General features: G+C 38.1%; 2 protein-coding genes across 2 annotated transcripts; one reads left to right on the top strand and one right to left on the bottom strand.

The window, feature by feature from the left end:
- Positions 1 to 677: 677 nt before the first annotated feature.
- On the bottom strand, positions 678 to 6,273 carry LOC143869483 (receptor-like cytosolic serine/threonine-protein kinase RBK2). Its single transcript, XM_077376274.1, has 9 exons — positions 6,071 to 6,273; positions 4,491 to 4,603; positions 3,997 to 4,389; positions 3,291 to 3,542; positions 3,061 to 3,215; positions 2,281 to 2,360; positions 1,918 to 2,053; positions 1,614 to 1,763; positions 678 to 1,054 (listed from the first exon to the last, which is right to left on the bottom strand). Exons 2-9 carry the CDS (start codon positions 4,549 to 4,551, stop codon positions 887 to 889), a joined length of 1,395 nt encoding a protein of 464 aa, XP_077232389.1. The 5' UTR covers positions 4,552 to 4,603; positions 6,071 to 6,273; the 3' UTR covers positions 678 to 886.
- A 1,680-nt stretch (positions 6,274 to 7,953) lies between these two features.
- Positions 7,954 to 8,472, top strand: LOC143890562 (uncharacterized). Its single transcript, XM_077395287.1, has one exon. The coding sequence runs from the start codon at positions 7,954 to 7,956 to the stop codon at positions 8,470 to 8,472; it is 519 nt and encodes a 172-aa protein (XP_077251402.1).
- The last annotated feature ends 7,010 nt before the right edge of the window (positions 8,473 to 15,482 follow it).

Below are 15,482 nucleotides of genomic sequence, written 5' to 3'. Positions count from 1 at the left end.
AAGATAAATAACGCATTTCTCCAACAGCTTAAGCTTTTGGAGAAGTTGGTTAGTTAACATCGTATCAAAGCCAATGGTCTCGAGTTCAAACCTCCCGGATAGCAAAAATCCACATGCGATGGTCAGCCCAAAGTGGGACCACATGTGCCACGTGTTTGCCAAGTGGGCCACACGTGCGGGGGAGTGTTAAAGTATAAAAGATAAATAACACCTTTCGAGTGTTAATAAAAGATAAATAACACCTTTCTCCAACAGCTTAAGCTTTTGGAGAAGTTGGTTAGTTAACATCGTATCAAAGCCAATGGTCTCGAGTTCAAACCTCCCGGATAGTAAAAATCCACATGCGATGGTCAGCCCAAAGTGGGACCACATGTGCCACGTGTTTGCCAAGTGGGCCACACGTGCGGGGGAGTGTTAAAGTATAAAAGATAAATAACTCCTTTCTCCAACAGCTTAAGCTTTTGGAGAAGTTGGTTAGTTAACAGTTATCAATGGGGAAGCTGTAGTCATTTTACTCTCTCTCTCTCTCTCTCTCTCTCTCTCTCTCTCTTTCTGTGCGTGCATTGGATTGCAGCAGTGAAGCACTTTATTGGAACAAATATGGTCAAGAACAACCTAATCTGAGATATCCCACAAAAAAGAAATCTCTCAAGACAAGAAAATTTTGAACTTTGTAATCTTTATCAGATATTTTTCCAAGTTATTTTGTATTTATTTAGTTCTCCCAAATTTGGGTTAAGCAATATACATGCCCTGACAGTGGGAGTGGTAATACCAAATCCCATATTTTTATATGACATGAATGACTTATATTTCCAAATTCCAAGAGCATTAACACATTTCCTCATTCTCAACAGTTCATCAACATACATGGATATTGATGGTTTCATATGTCCAAAGCTATCTGCTTGTGTCGATTAAGATCACTAAGATACCTTGTTGAATTGTATTCTTCCATGTCAAGAAGCTCTTCTGAGTAGGTCCTTTGGAGAACACGCCCCTGACTTAGCTTCATGGACTCTAAATTCCCTTCACCTTTCAGAAGCTTTACAACCTGCATCCAACAACCACACGAATCAATCCATATTTTTCTTTTTTGTGATGTGACTTAGTAATTTGAGTTTGAACTTTGAAAATAGATTTGTTTTCATTGCATTAGTCTTGATCAATAAGAATAACTTGTTCATTTTCATATGCTCTCTTTGTATGATTTTATGTGGACAACCATTGGTTTAAGACAAATGGTCTAGATTGATGAATGAGATAGTGTGAAATCACTGGAGCTACCCATTGACCAAAGTGATCAGCAAAGGGTATTATAAGATAAGGGTAATCAGAGCGTCTCACCCTTTTTAAGACGTGGATGATTAGTGCAGCTCTAATTTCAACTACACTAGGATAAGTAGTTTGTTGATTTGATAAAGCCAAATAGAGTTCTATTACGGGTTAAACTCTAAGATGGCCTCTGACCAAAAGTAGATCTCCTCCATGGCCAATCAAGGTAAGTTATTTCCAATCTTCTTTTGTATTCTAGTGATCTTGCACAATTAAATTTATATACTTCTATTAGATCTAGAGTTACACTCTTCTCTTAATTTTATATCCAAACATGCCTGACTCATTTGAGGTCGCAGAATTGATGAGTGTTGTATGCACAAACTAGCTGCAAATGCCACGCAGTTCATTTGCTGAGAATCATAGGCATCACCAAGAGAAGGATCGACAAGCTCCCTCATATCATTCTTTTCGAGCAAAGGTTTTGCCTAAACAAGAAATGGTTGAAACAATTTGAATCCACATGATCAATTGAAATTGAAAATTTGAAAAGTAATGCTAAATTCTAAGCAAAACCTACTCCACATGATCAATTGAAATTGAAATTTTGAAAGGTAAGGCTAAAATCTAAGCAAAACCTACCCACATCAGAAGGCTTTGTTGTGAGGAATCTACTGCTTTCCGTCCAGTGATGAGCTCTAACATGAGTACCCCAAAAGCAAAGACATCAATTTTCTCGTCAACTATGCCGTGCATGAAATATTCGGGAGCAAGGTAGCTGCATGGTAAGAAGAAACAACAATATCAGAATTATTTGGGTGTTAAGAGGCTGTTACAATTCCCAAAAAGCAATCACATTCCAACCAAAAAGATGTAAGTTTATGAGCAGAATGCCATTATCGAAAGAACGTAATAGGGTATCATCACCAGGATGAAAACTTCTACAACGCTCAAGATGTTGTAAAAGTTGTAGATTGCCATGTTAATTTTTTATGATTTACTCACCCAAACGTCCCTTCAAATGTGGACACAGTATGGTGAGTCCATTGATCTGGTAGCCACTTTGCAAGGCCGAAGTCGCAAATCTGAAATTAAGTGATTGCTAGAAATGTTATTTCTGCTGAATTCCTGTGTTTAAACTCCAAATCCAGGAAAAAAAGACACTTTATTTAAACTTAGGCAAAACTGCCATTGTTCAGAGATTGATTATGGGTTCAGTAGACTTCAACCAATTTGATGAAAGAAAAGAAGTCGAATAATTTCATTGATTGCATCAGAGAAACCACCAACAATGACTGAACCTGTCCTTCCTATATTAACGGACTCTAAAACAGGAAACAATTTTATACTTTCTTTTGGTCATTGAAAATCTAGTGATTAATCAGAATGTAAAATTTCAATTTCCTTATGAAAATTTCGAAACAGTTGGGTGTAGTGGAATGGAAAACCCAATCACAAAACAACAAAAACACCAGAACTGTTGGCTTTTCTTCCTAGATTTTCACAACCTAGTTTTTCTTGCCAAGGAAATTGAAATAAGAAAACAAATTTCTATTTATAATTCATGGAATTGAGAAGGGGAATTCTAACTTCTAAACAACAATAACAACATTTCTAGTTCTTCTTCTACATTTCTAACTTCTAAACAACAATAATAACATTTCTAGTTCTTCTTCTACAATTCTTCTGACACTAGTACTAGTTGTCAAGAATTATGAAAAATATATTTCTTGGAATTCTTGGTTTTAGCACATAATTACATAATTCACCCAATTAGTAGGGTACCTGAGGTTCAAAGTCCTCCGTAAGCAAGATATTTGCAGCCTTGATATCTCTATGAATGATGCGTCTCTGGCAACCCTCGTGAAGATACTGAAGGCCCTCGGCTGTTCCTAAAGCAACTTTATATCTGATTCTCCATTCCAGTTTCTCCTTTGATCCTGAAAATAAAAAACAAAATGAGAATAAACCCACACCAGCCAAAAACCTACAAAATTTTGGACTGATAAGAATACCATGTAGTCGGGAAGCTAAGCTCCCATGTGGGGATAACTGAAGAACAAGGTGCATTCCCCCTTCAATACCAAATCCAATCAACTTAGCAGCATTGGGATGATTAATATGAACTATAATACCAAGCTCAGCTAAAAAATTGCCAATCCTCTCTTCCGACGTTCCTCGAGTCAGCCGCTTGATCGCCACAAGCTGCCCGTCTTGTAGACATCCCTTGTAAACTTCAGCAAAACCGCCCATTCCGATCACGTTTTCTAACAAATAGATATAGAAAATGAGAAAATAACTTCTATCAAACCATTAACTTCACAATAGAGATTTCAAATTCAAATTCAAAACCAAAACAGATTCAAACTGTTGAAGTATAAAGGATTAAATAACACCAACTCTAACACCTTAAGCTTTTGGAGTAATTGGTTGTTTGGCCTGGATTAGAGCTTTTGCCTAATGACAGGTCCTGGATTCAAAACCCAACAACTCCTTGATATTAAAAATCCATGTATGCAGCCAACCCAAATGAGGGAACACATGTGCCACATGTACGGCCAACGAAAAAAAAAAGAGGGGCCACACGTGAGGGGCAGTGTTGAAGTATAAATGATTAAATAACACCAACCCTAATTAGCTTAAGCTTTTGGAGTGATTGGTTGTTTCACACTTAACAATAGAGAATTCAAATTCAAGTTCAAAATCAAAACAGAAACAAACCAGAGCTGAAATTGTTAGTCGCTTCTCGGAGCTCAGCATGACTGAAGTTGATCCAAGAAGGCTTGAAACAGCAGGTTTCAAGATTGTTACATAGAGTAGGTTCTGTGGTCTGGTTCTCTCTGTTACTTCTATTCCTTTTGTGGATTTTCGGAACCCCCCTCGGGGGGAAGGTGGACAAGCGCCTCATCGATCTCTCTCTCCATAATCGGAAGAATCCACGCCATTGAGAAGGGACAGTCGGACTTGCCAAAGATTCGGAATATGATGAGGTGCTGGGTTTAGAGGAACTTGTTTCAGATTCTAAACTTCTCATACAATCCTCAAGAACTCCTCTAGGGGAGGATCCATCGACAACCTCTTTTTCCTCTTTCTCCACATCTAATGACCTTAAGTCTAAGAAGAGATAAAATGAAAATTCTAACATAAGCACCGCCGAAAAATATGTAAAAAATGTGATCTTTGGAAGGTAAAAAGGAGAAGAGAAAAAAACTTACCAAGAGCAGAAGCAGAGACAGAAAACACGACAGGAGCTTTATTTTCGGCCGGGAAAACCATGCCTGTGCCAGAGGTTTTCCTGCAGTGAATGTTCGGACCGATAGCGATTTCACTTGAAGAAAAAAAAAAACAAATGTTAAAGATACAAAATCAATAGAACCAAGGAGAGTTATAACAGAAACTGTGGGAAAAAAATAAATCATGATTGGAAAAAGAAACAAAAACAGATTAAGCCCATAAGAAAAACAGGGGGAAAAAGCAGAGAATTATGAAACAACAAAAACCGATGGAAAAAATAACAATGTTGAAGACATAAAATCAACAGAACCAAGGAGAGTAAGAACAGAAAATGTTAGAAAAAATAAGTCATGATTGGAAAAAGAAACAAAAAGAGATTAAGCCCATAAGAGAAACAGGGGGAAAAAGCAGAGAATTATGAAACAACAAAAACTGAGGGAAAAAATAACAATGTTGAAGGCACAAAAATCAACAGAACCAAAGAGAGTAAGAACAGAAAATGCTAGGAAAAATAAGTCATGATTGGAAAAAGAGACAAAAAGAGATTAAGCCCATAAGAGAAACAGGGGGCAAAAGCAGAGAATTATGAAACAACAAAAACTGAGGGAAAAAATAACAATGTTGAAGGCACAAAAATCAGCAGAACCAAAGAGAATAAGAACAGAAAATGTTAGAAAAAATAAGTCATGGTTGGAAAAGGAGACAAAAACAGATTGAGCCCATAAGCGAAACAGGGGAAATGCAGAGAATTATGAAACAAGAAAACCGAGGATAAAAAAAGAGAGTTAGTGTTGGACAAAAACTAAAAACCATGATTGAAAAAAAAAAACAAGACCCAGAAAAAAATAGAAATAGAATAACATTTAGAAACTAGACAAAAAAAAAACCCAAGAAGAGAAAATTTTGAAACGATATCAAAATTTGAAAAAACAGAAAGAGAAAATATCAACAAAACCCAGAAGAGAAAACACACAAAATTGTCAGGGAGAAGCATAAACATGAAACAAAAATGAACAATCAGCTAAACTAAGGAGAGAAACTTGAAAAAAAAAATATAGAAAATGCAAACCAGCAAATCCCAGAAGAGAGAAATAACAGAACAATATGACAATGTATTGGCAAAGAAACCGTCAAACTACATAGGAATAAAAACGGTATACATTATTTCAAAAAAAAAAAAAAAAAACCCCCATTACAAAATAACAAGAATAAACAAAACCCTACAGAGAAAAACAATCACTAAAACTAACAAACTCACTAAGGCCCCATTTGAATTGCAAAAAAAATATTTCTGACAGATTTTTTTCTTTCTTTCGATAATTTAGAGGGAAATGATAGGATCATGGGTGATTTATAAAGATATTGGCATAAATGAAGGTCACTCTAAGTGCAAATTGCATAAGGTGGGTTCAAGGTATCTTTTTTCATGTGTAACAAAAAAATGTAGGAACTTTTAGAAATATTTTTCCTTTCCAAAATTTTCAACAAAAGAGATACCTAGACCAAAAACCCAGAAGCCAAAATGGAGAAAAAGTTCAAAAAAAGAAGAAAAAAGAGGTACCTAGAAGGTGAAGCTGGAGATTGTTTGAGTTCTTTCTTGAATTCTATTTAGAAATGAAAAGCAGGAAAGACAAAAGAAGAGACAGGTATAGAAGAGGAGCCATAAGAAAGCAAAGGAGATGAAAAAAAGTGGCCGTTATGGATTTTCTAGAATTTAAAAAAGGGTTCTCCATTTTTTCTGAAGTTGCCCTGATTTCGCTGCTCGAAAATCGGTTTTGTTTTTCCCCTTTTATATTGCTCTCTGCCTCTCTCTCTTCTAAAATTATAAAATCGGGGGGCTTGTCTGGATGATCGACACGTGGCATACAGATTAAATAGACAATTTACCCACGCAGAGAAATAACGGTAACTTCTATACCCCTTTGTTTTGGTAAATAAACCCCTCTCTTTTATCAGAATCTTCATTGCAGGGAGTAAAAAATGGTACTACTTGGGTTCTAATTTCGAAAAGAACACAGACACATCACACATTAGAAATAGGGTAATGTTATTAGCACCATGGTTTTAAATTTCGTACGAAATTTCGGTCAATACAGAAACCGAAATGTACAAAATCTTCCAAATCTCGGTCGAAATTTTGATAAAATGCACTTTTTTTTTACCGAATTTCGGCCGAAATTACCAACCGAATTGGAAATTTCGGCTCAAAACAAATGAAATTTTGTATCTTTGTACTGAATTTCGGCTGAGCCCGGAACCGAAATTTAAAACCATGATAAGCACAACCATATTTTGATAAACCCAGCTTTCTTTTTTTCTTTAATCGGCCCGTGAGAGCTTTTTGGGAAATGCAATAACCTTTTGACAGCTCTTCAAATACTAAAAGACAAGATGGGTTAGTGAAAATATCAAAATATGATTTGTGCTGATATCATTTCCATAGCAATATTGTTCCAGGGGTGTTAATGGATCCTAGTCACGATCCATTTCATGGGTTGTATTGGTTTTTGGAGTGTTAATTCTTCGGATCTTACTTACTAGATCTCGGTCACAATCCATTTCAAATTGGTTCCTTCATCGGGTACTTACATTTTGCACAGTTAAAATTCTCATAAGAGGGCAAGTGCAAATGTGAACGATGGCAACACTTGTTGAGAGTCATCCCCGACTCTCTCCACTGTGCCGGCCACACGAGCATTGTTGAATCCTAGTTAAACTAGGACCAATAGTTGTTTTAGGTTTCTTGGATAGTTAGCCCTTGTCAAGTTTGGAGTGTTATTTAAGTTAGAATAAGTTTCTATTATTCAGTCTCTTGGTTGAGATAGAGTAGGACTTTGGGTCTTAATAGAATAAGGTTTTATCCCAGGACTTTGAGTCTTAATAGAATAAGGTTTTATCCTGGCTTTGATTATAAAAAGCAAAAGAATGATCGTTATAGCATAGAGTAGAGAGTTGGAAAAGGAATACATAGAACACGTTAATAGCAGCAGAGAGATTTAAAAAAAAAAAAAAAAACTTGAATGGTTTTGTGAATTGGCAGAGAAGAGAAAAGTTGGTACACGGTTGTGTTTATTTGAATATTATATTCAAAGGTCTCTCTCCCTCTCTCTCCTTTGGTGATTTGTGGGTGTTGCTTGTTGTTTTTGTTTATCTTTGTGTTTAAACAAGGGTATCAAATCTTTGTGATTTGATCCTTGTTTTCTACAAGTGGTATCAGAGCCACCGGTCCGGGATCGGTGTACGGACGTCGAATTCATCCGTCAGGAACGGTGAACGATCTTTGAAGAAGCCACTAGTCTGGGACTAGTGAACAAAAGCCAAAGGAGGACGATCAAGTCTCTAGGGACGAGATCCGATACGTTTGTGCTTAGGGATCAGACGTAGAAGTTGTAGTTTCGGGATCCAACTTCAAGTTCGCTACTCGTCAGAAGCTCGATCAAAGAGATGGATTTCGCTAATTCCGTCAACGGAATTGAGAAGTTGAATAATTCAAATTATTTATACTGGAAATCTTGCATAGAGTCTTATCTCCAATGGCAAGATTTATGGGAAATAGTGAACGGTGCAGAAACCACTTCTCCTAATGGAGTTGGCGAAAACGCAGAGGTTTTGAGGAAGTGGAAGATCAAAGCCGGTAAAGCTATGTTCGTGCTGAGGGCAACCATTCAGAGGGATTTTCTCGATTATATTCGAGATGCCAAGACGCTGAAGGAAGCATGGGATGTCTTTGCCACTTTTTTTTCAAAGACAAACGATACTAGAGTCCAGATGCTTGAGAACGAGATAGGCTCTGTATCTCAGGGGAATAAGACGATTCCCGAGTATTTCATGAAAGTGAATAAGATTTGTCATGAAATAACGCAACTCGACGAAGAGTCCAGAATTTCGGTAACACGGATGCGGAGGATGATTATTCGGGGATTGAAACCCGAGTATAGTGGTTTTATCACAGCAATCCAATGATGCCCAACTGAACCAACTCTAGTGGAATTGGAGAGTTTCTTGGCAAACCAAGAGAGCCTAGCCAAGCAGATGACTAGAACTACGATAAAGGAGAGGTTCTCTTCGCTGGGCGAAGAAATAAGTTCCAAAATTTCAAGAATTAGAAAGGTAAGCTGAAGGCCAGATCAGATCAAACGGATGGAAGTTCTGATAAAGGGGGAGTCTCAAGCGATAGTGGTTCTGAGAAACAAACTTGGAATAAGGGACAAAGATGGGTTTGCTACAATTGTGGTAAGTCGAGCCACTTTGCCAGAGATTGAGGAAGGTAATTCTGTAACATCTGAAGATCTCCAAAAGGTTGATAGCGACGAGGAGTGGTGTTCGCTTCTCTCCATCGTAGAAGAGCAAACCGATATGCGTGAGGTTGCTCTTACGACTACAGTCGTGGATGTCGCTAGTTCGGTGAACACAAACAAAGGTGACCGAATAGACTATTCCAGAGATTTGATAGTTGATTCGGGTTGTTCGAATCACATGATCGGTGATGAGCAGAAGTTTGTGACAAAGACCGCATACAAAGGGAGACGGATGGTGTAATAGCAAATGATGCGAAATTGCCTATTACGCACATAGGTAATGTTTCCCGATCTAGTGGAGAGCTTGATTTATTGAAGGATGTCTACCATGTTCCAGACATGAACATGAACTTAATATCTGTATCTCAGTTTACAAGATCAGGAAATTATATTCTTTTTTGCTCCGACGATGTAAAGATCTTCAAGGAATTACGTGTTTCTGGTACTCCGCTTATGGAGGGAAAAAGAGTAGACTCAGCCTGTGTGATGTCGGCTCAGGAAGCGTATGTATAGAGAACCCGAAAGAACGAGACTGCAGATTTATGGCATGCGAGATTGGCGCATGTTGGGTACTCAAAGCTGAAGGTGATGATGAAAAAGTAATTGGTGAAGGGATTTCCTGATTTAGAGGTTCGACATGACACTGTGTGTGCTGGGTGTCAATATGGAAAGGCACATCAACTTCTATATACTGATTCAATGTTTCAAACGAAGAAGCCACTCGAGCTAGTGCACTCTGAAGTTTTTGGAAAAGTGAGAATACCATCACTTGGAGGTATGAATTATTTGCTGACATTCATTGATGATTTCTCTCGTTTTGAATGGGTTTATTTTCTCAAAGAAAAATCGGAAGTTTTTGGAAAGTTCAAAGAGTTCCAAGAACAAGTGGAGAGTAATCTTGGTTGCAAGATCAAGTGCCTCAGAACCGATAACCGTGGCGAGTACACATTGAACAAATTCACAACTTAAGTACTTAAGCACGGGATTCGTAGGCAGCTCACGTGTCTCAATACACCTTACCAAATGGGGTGGCTGAGAGAAAGAATCGGCATTTGGTAGAAGTTTCGCGGAGTATGTTGCATGCGAAGAATGTACCGTCTCGGTAAGTGTAAGAGAATTGCCGCTTATGTGACAAATCGTCTTCCACAGTCAAAGCTTGGGTTTATCTCACCCTATGAGAAGTTGTACATTGCTAAATCCACTGTAAGTCATTTCAAAGTTTTTGGTTTAGTTTGTTATGTCTTTGTGCCTGACCATCTGCACAGCAAGTTTGATAAAAAGGAACTTCGGTGTGTCTTTACCGGGTATGACTCTGAAAGAAAGGGCTGGAGATGTGTGAACCCAGAAATTGGACGCGTGTACGTTTCAAGAAACATAGTGTTTGACGAAGCTTCATCGTGGTGGTCGTCTGATCGAGTTATTCTTCCAGATAGTCCAGAGCTAGAGACTAATTTGCAAGAGAAGTTAAAAGCGGATGTTCTTAGTGGAGATGGTGTCGAATCGACGAAACCTCAGGAGGAGGTGATGGACAAGAGAGTCCTAAAAGTCCAAAGCATCGAACTCCATAGAAAATTGGTGTTTATGAGACAAAAACAGCTGAAGAGATGAGACCGTCTCAGCTAGAGGAATCTAACGTTGAAGTGATCAACCCTAGAAGATCCTCGCGGATATGGAAGCCAAACCCAAAGTTTGTAGATGCAGCATGTGCAGAAATATTGGGCGGTGATGTCGGTATTGCGGAACCGACGACCTTGAAGAAGTTTGCAAAGGAACTTGGCGTGACCTGTAGAGAGTCATCGCTGAGGGGGAGTGTTGAGAGTCATCGTCGACTCTCTCCACTGTGCCGGAGGGGACGGGCCGGCACTGCGCGATGGGGGCCCACACGAGCATTGTTGAATCCTAGTTAAACTAGGACTAATAGTTGTTTTAGGTTTCTTGGATAGTTGAGTCATCCTTGTCAAGTTTGGAGTGTTATTTAAGTTGGAATAAGTTTCTATTATTAGGTCTCTTGGTTGAGATACAGTAGGACTTTGAGTCTTAATAGAATAAGGTTTTATCCTGGCTTTGATTATAAAAAGCAAAAGAATGAACGTTATAGCATAGAGTAGAGAGTTGGAATAGGAATACATAGAACACGTTAATAGCAGCAGAGAGATAAAAAAAATAAAAAACTTGAATGGTTTTGTGAATTGGCAGAGAAGAGAAAAGTTGGTATACGGTTGTGTCTCTCTCTTCTTTGGTGATCTGGGGGTGTTGCTTCTTGCTGTTTTTGTTTATCTGTGTTTAAACGAGGGTATCAAATCTTTGTGATTTGATCCTTGTTTTCTACAACACTGCGGCTAGTGACTTAGGGTCAATGGTTAGAGAAGGAAGAAAGGAGGGTGACTCGAGATGCCGGAGAGATGACTGAAAAAAATACTAAAAAATAGGAATTATTCGAAAAAAATGTGTATGGCTTATTTTTAGTAAAACACCCCTAAAATAATACTTAAAGTTATAAAAAATTATCGCCATTCAAAAAAAAGCTATAAGAAATTAGAGAGTATTTTCATAAAATAGAATGACAAATCGGATTTAGGACTGTCCTGCGAGCTTTGTTGGTTGTCTGGATCCTATACGTAATATTTTTGGATCCTATGATATTTTTTTCGAAATGTATCCATGGATCCTGTTAAATTATAGAGGTTTGAAATCTCTATAAAACAATGGATAGCTTTATTGTTGGGAGCTTCCTTTGGCTATACGTTCCCACCAATACATTGGTCATGATCCAAAAATCTCACCAATCGATCAATCCGAGCCCTCTAATCAACGGCATTGAATATCAACTGTTGGTTAGATATTAGGTCACTGATTTAGACAACAAATGTAATTATCCTACATATAAATTAGTAATTGTAATTTGGCGTTAAAATTATCTCCACCTTTGAATTAGTGCACTTTCCCATCAATCTAGACCATTGATGCGTTGTAGTTAAAAAAATAGAAATTAAGATTGCTAAGGTGGGAAGAGGCTTTTTTTTCAGTTTCATATTGGGTTACCATTAGGGGTGGACATGGTTCGGCTCGGTTTGGTTTTGGGCTAAACCCAGAACCGAACCATATATAATCGGTTCCCTGAAATTGAAACTAGAACCGAACCATATATGTGTGGAACCGAACCGAACCGAACCATATATAATCGGTTCGGTTCAGTTCCGGGTTTACCCAGCCTTCACCAATGGCCCTGTTTATATATGAATTACAAGCACTAATAGTAACAGTAACAGTAACAGGCACAAATTTGGGCATTGCAAAACATATGAAGTATGAAGAAGTACAAACAGGTGGAATAATCATGCACAAATTTTGGCAATGCATGAAGCCATGAACTACAAATTTGGGAAATAATCAAGCCCTAATATCCAAAGCAAACATGCCCTAATATCCAAAGCAAAAATCACATTAAACCAATTCCTCAACCTGCATATAAAAGTCAAGTTCCACAAGAACCTATCTTTAAAGGAAATAATCAGGCACAAATTTGGGATAGAGGGTCGGTTCTCGGTTCGTTTTCGGTTCCGGGATCCCAAACCCAAAACCGGACCGAATTTGCACCGGTTCCCGTATTTCTGAACCGGAACCAAACCATATAGAAATGGAACCGAACCGAACCAAATGTGCCGGTTCGGTTCGGTTCCTCTGTTCGAACCGGAACCATGTCCACCCCTAGTTACCATGATCATTATTCTTTTCAGAAAAGACAAATATAAGGGGATGAATGTCTAAACCCTATTTTAGTATAATAGCTGCACCCAAAGGCACGTCGACTATGCAATTTTCATATGACCAAAATACCTTTATTTTGTATCACGGGGATCCCTTTATCATTCATTTTCTTTCCATAGAATTTTTTTATTAAAAATCTTTTATTGGAATTATTTTCTATATGGTGGATTTCCTTTTACACTCCACGCATGGCATGGTTGGGACCACTTTCACAACACATGTTTTCATAAGGAGAAGTGATGTATTCACCTACTTTTCTTTCCTAGGACAGCCCCCCTACAGTGTATTTACGACTACCTTTTACACTACAAGGGGTTGTCCCAAGAAAGAAAAAGGGCCAAATATATCATTTCCATTTCATAAGGTTGAGGCCCATATAGCTTGGGGTGCGGCCATCATTTTACACATCGTGTTTGATATGGTTGGGGCCACATCTCTGCCATAACCCATGCATATGATGTGGCTCACCATTTTACACCCATGAGTGGACCCACCATCTCCACCTAAATCCATGCATAGGGTGGTGCCCACCATTTTATGCTACTTATTAACAATAATCACTTAATCCCCATTCAAACACACCCATCAGGTGGGGCACACCATTTTAATTCATTTTTTGAAGGGGTTGGTCCCACGATCACGACCCAAGCCCATGCATAGGGTTGGACCCACCATTTTAGACCTCATGTTCTGATGGGGTGGGGTCCATTGATGGGTTTGGATGCAAGCCACATACTCTGTAAAATAAGTCATTATACATTATTATTGTTAACAAGTAGCATATATAGTAAGATTGAAGCAATCTTGTCAAGCATAGTAGAAAAGATTTCCTTTTAGAAGATCAGATCAGATGGAAAGCTCCAACCAAAAAGACAAGCTTCTTCTCTAATAGAAGGGATGCATGTCGGCTAGCACAACAAACTCTCTCTCTCTCTCTCTCTCTCTCTCTCTCTCTCTCTCTCTCTCTCTCTCTCACACACACACACACACACTCACATAGGTTTTTGGGTGTATCAATGTTATCTGTACAAAGACAAACTTCAGAGAGAATGCTTGGTTGTTCATTACGTAACATCTGTACCATCAGGTTTAAAATTTTCGCTGCCGGACTAGGTTCTGAATTTATAACTCTAAAAGGTTTTTACTACTTCATACCCAAAAAATAAGTAGTATATTTGAGTGTAAAGAAAGAGAGTAGTCTCTAAATGTGAAGCTTTTGGTAAGAGAGTAGTAAGATATGAATGGATGTGAAGGAGGAGAAATGCACTTTTTGGTGTGGTTGCATACAACAACATCACACAATTGAATGGGAAGTGACTGAACTAAGGTGTCATGATTTGAATGGCCATCGTCTAGGGCTTTCCAAGTCGGAGGGTGGGCCATGGGGTGCCGGTTGCTCCTCCTACATGAGCCATGCCCAAGCTGATAGCTTACATTAAACCCTTACTTTACATTCAAAGGGCCTTGTCATGATACAACTACCATGACATCAATGTCTCCCTAGAGTCATCACAAAGTCATAACACTAAGGAAGGTACTTCAAAAATAGAGTCCCATTCACTCCCTGCATTACATGCGCGCTCCCTTTATAACGTGATCTGACGTGAAAAGTGGGCAACTTTAATGCTTTTTGACGTCAAATCACGTTATAAAGGGAGCGTGCATGTAATGTAGGGGGAGTGAAAATATCATCTCCCTTTGGAAAAATTAAAATAGTGGTATAAAATGACAAAAATACCCTTATTTAGGGTTTAATTTTCAAACAAATACATCATTACAAAAGGTAGAGATTAGTAGATATTTATTATTGTGAAAATTTAACCTAAAATTAAGGGTATTTTGGTCATTTTAATGGAAGCCAAATTTGTGTAGTTTGTATTTTACTATTTTTTAGAAAAATGGGTTCCCGTCTTCCTAGCAATTCTCTAAGATTAATAATTCTAAAATACAATGTTCCCTAAGACAAGCACAAAAAACAGAGACACCTAATAATGCACAAAGAACTCTCTCTCTCTCTCATAGGTTTTTTGGGTGTATCAATGTTATCTGTACCAAGACAAACTTAAGAGAGAATGCTTGGTTGTTCATTACGTAACATCTGTACCATCAGGTTTAAAATTTTCCCTGCCGACTAGGTTCTGAATTTATGTTACTCTCCGTTTGGTTGCCGGGTTTTTTTCTTTTCCTGGGATTTATGTGGGTAAAGGTGGGAGACAAAGGAGGGGGGACAAGCATTAATTAGAGAAATATATTATGATGAGTGGAGAGAGAAGGTAGAGAGAGAAAGAGAGACCACCATTTTCAAGACAAGATTTTGCTGATGTCACTAAGAAAAAGCTGATGTGACCACTAAATATTCTCCCACATAAATCCTAGGAAAAAAAAAACCAGGGGATTTTTTGGATGCAGGGAAAAAATTATGGATTTCTTTCCATGGAAAATAGAAATTTCAGCATTTGGTAAACTCATTTTCCATGGTCAATTTTTTTCCAAAATTGAAAAATTTTCTTGTTTTGAAATCTGCAAATCTACTAGGCCTTGGAAGTTTTTACTAGGGCTGCAACTCGAGCCAGGTTTTACCTGACCCGCATCGACCAGACCTGAAAATAACCTGGGTTGGGTTCAGGTTTCATGAGTTTCGGGTCGAGCCGAGTTGAACATTCAAAAGCCCGCATGAATCTCAGGTCGAGCCGGGTTTGAAGGGGCCCGACCCGAGTTACATAAGTTATAGTATGTACATTTTTTTTCTATTGTTAGTTAAAAGTTAAAAGTGAAAACCCACGCACCCACTGTTATTGTATGTGAGTGTAATTTCTGCTTCTATGAGTTGAGTTGATTCAGCATTGTTTGATTGTAATTACAACATTGTTTGATTACAACTTGTTTGATTCAAGTGTAATGTGAGTG

The sequence above is a fragment of the Tasmannia lanceolata genome, unplaced genomic scaffold (assembly GCF_043159265.1).
Source record: "Tasmannia lanceolata isolate RefF3 unplaced genomic scaffold, GAP_Taslan_0.1 ptg000002l, whole genome shotgun sequence".
In the NCBI taxonomy this organism is placed as follows: Eukaryota; Viridiplantae; Streptophyta; class Magnoliopsida; order Canellales; family Winteraceae; genus Tasmannia; species Tasmannia lanceolata.
Note: the sequence above shows the minus strand (reverse complement) of the source record. Positions and strands in the feature narration are given on the sequence as shown.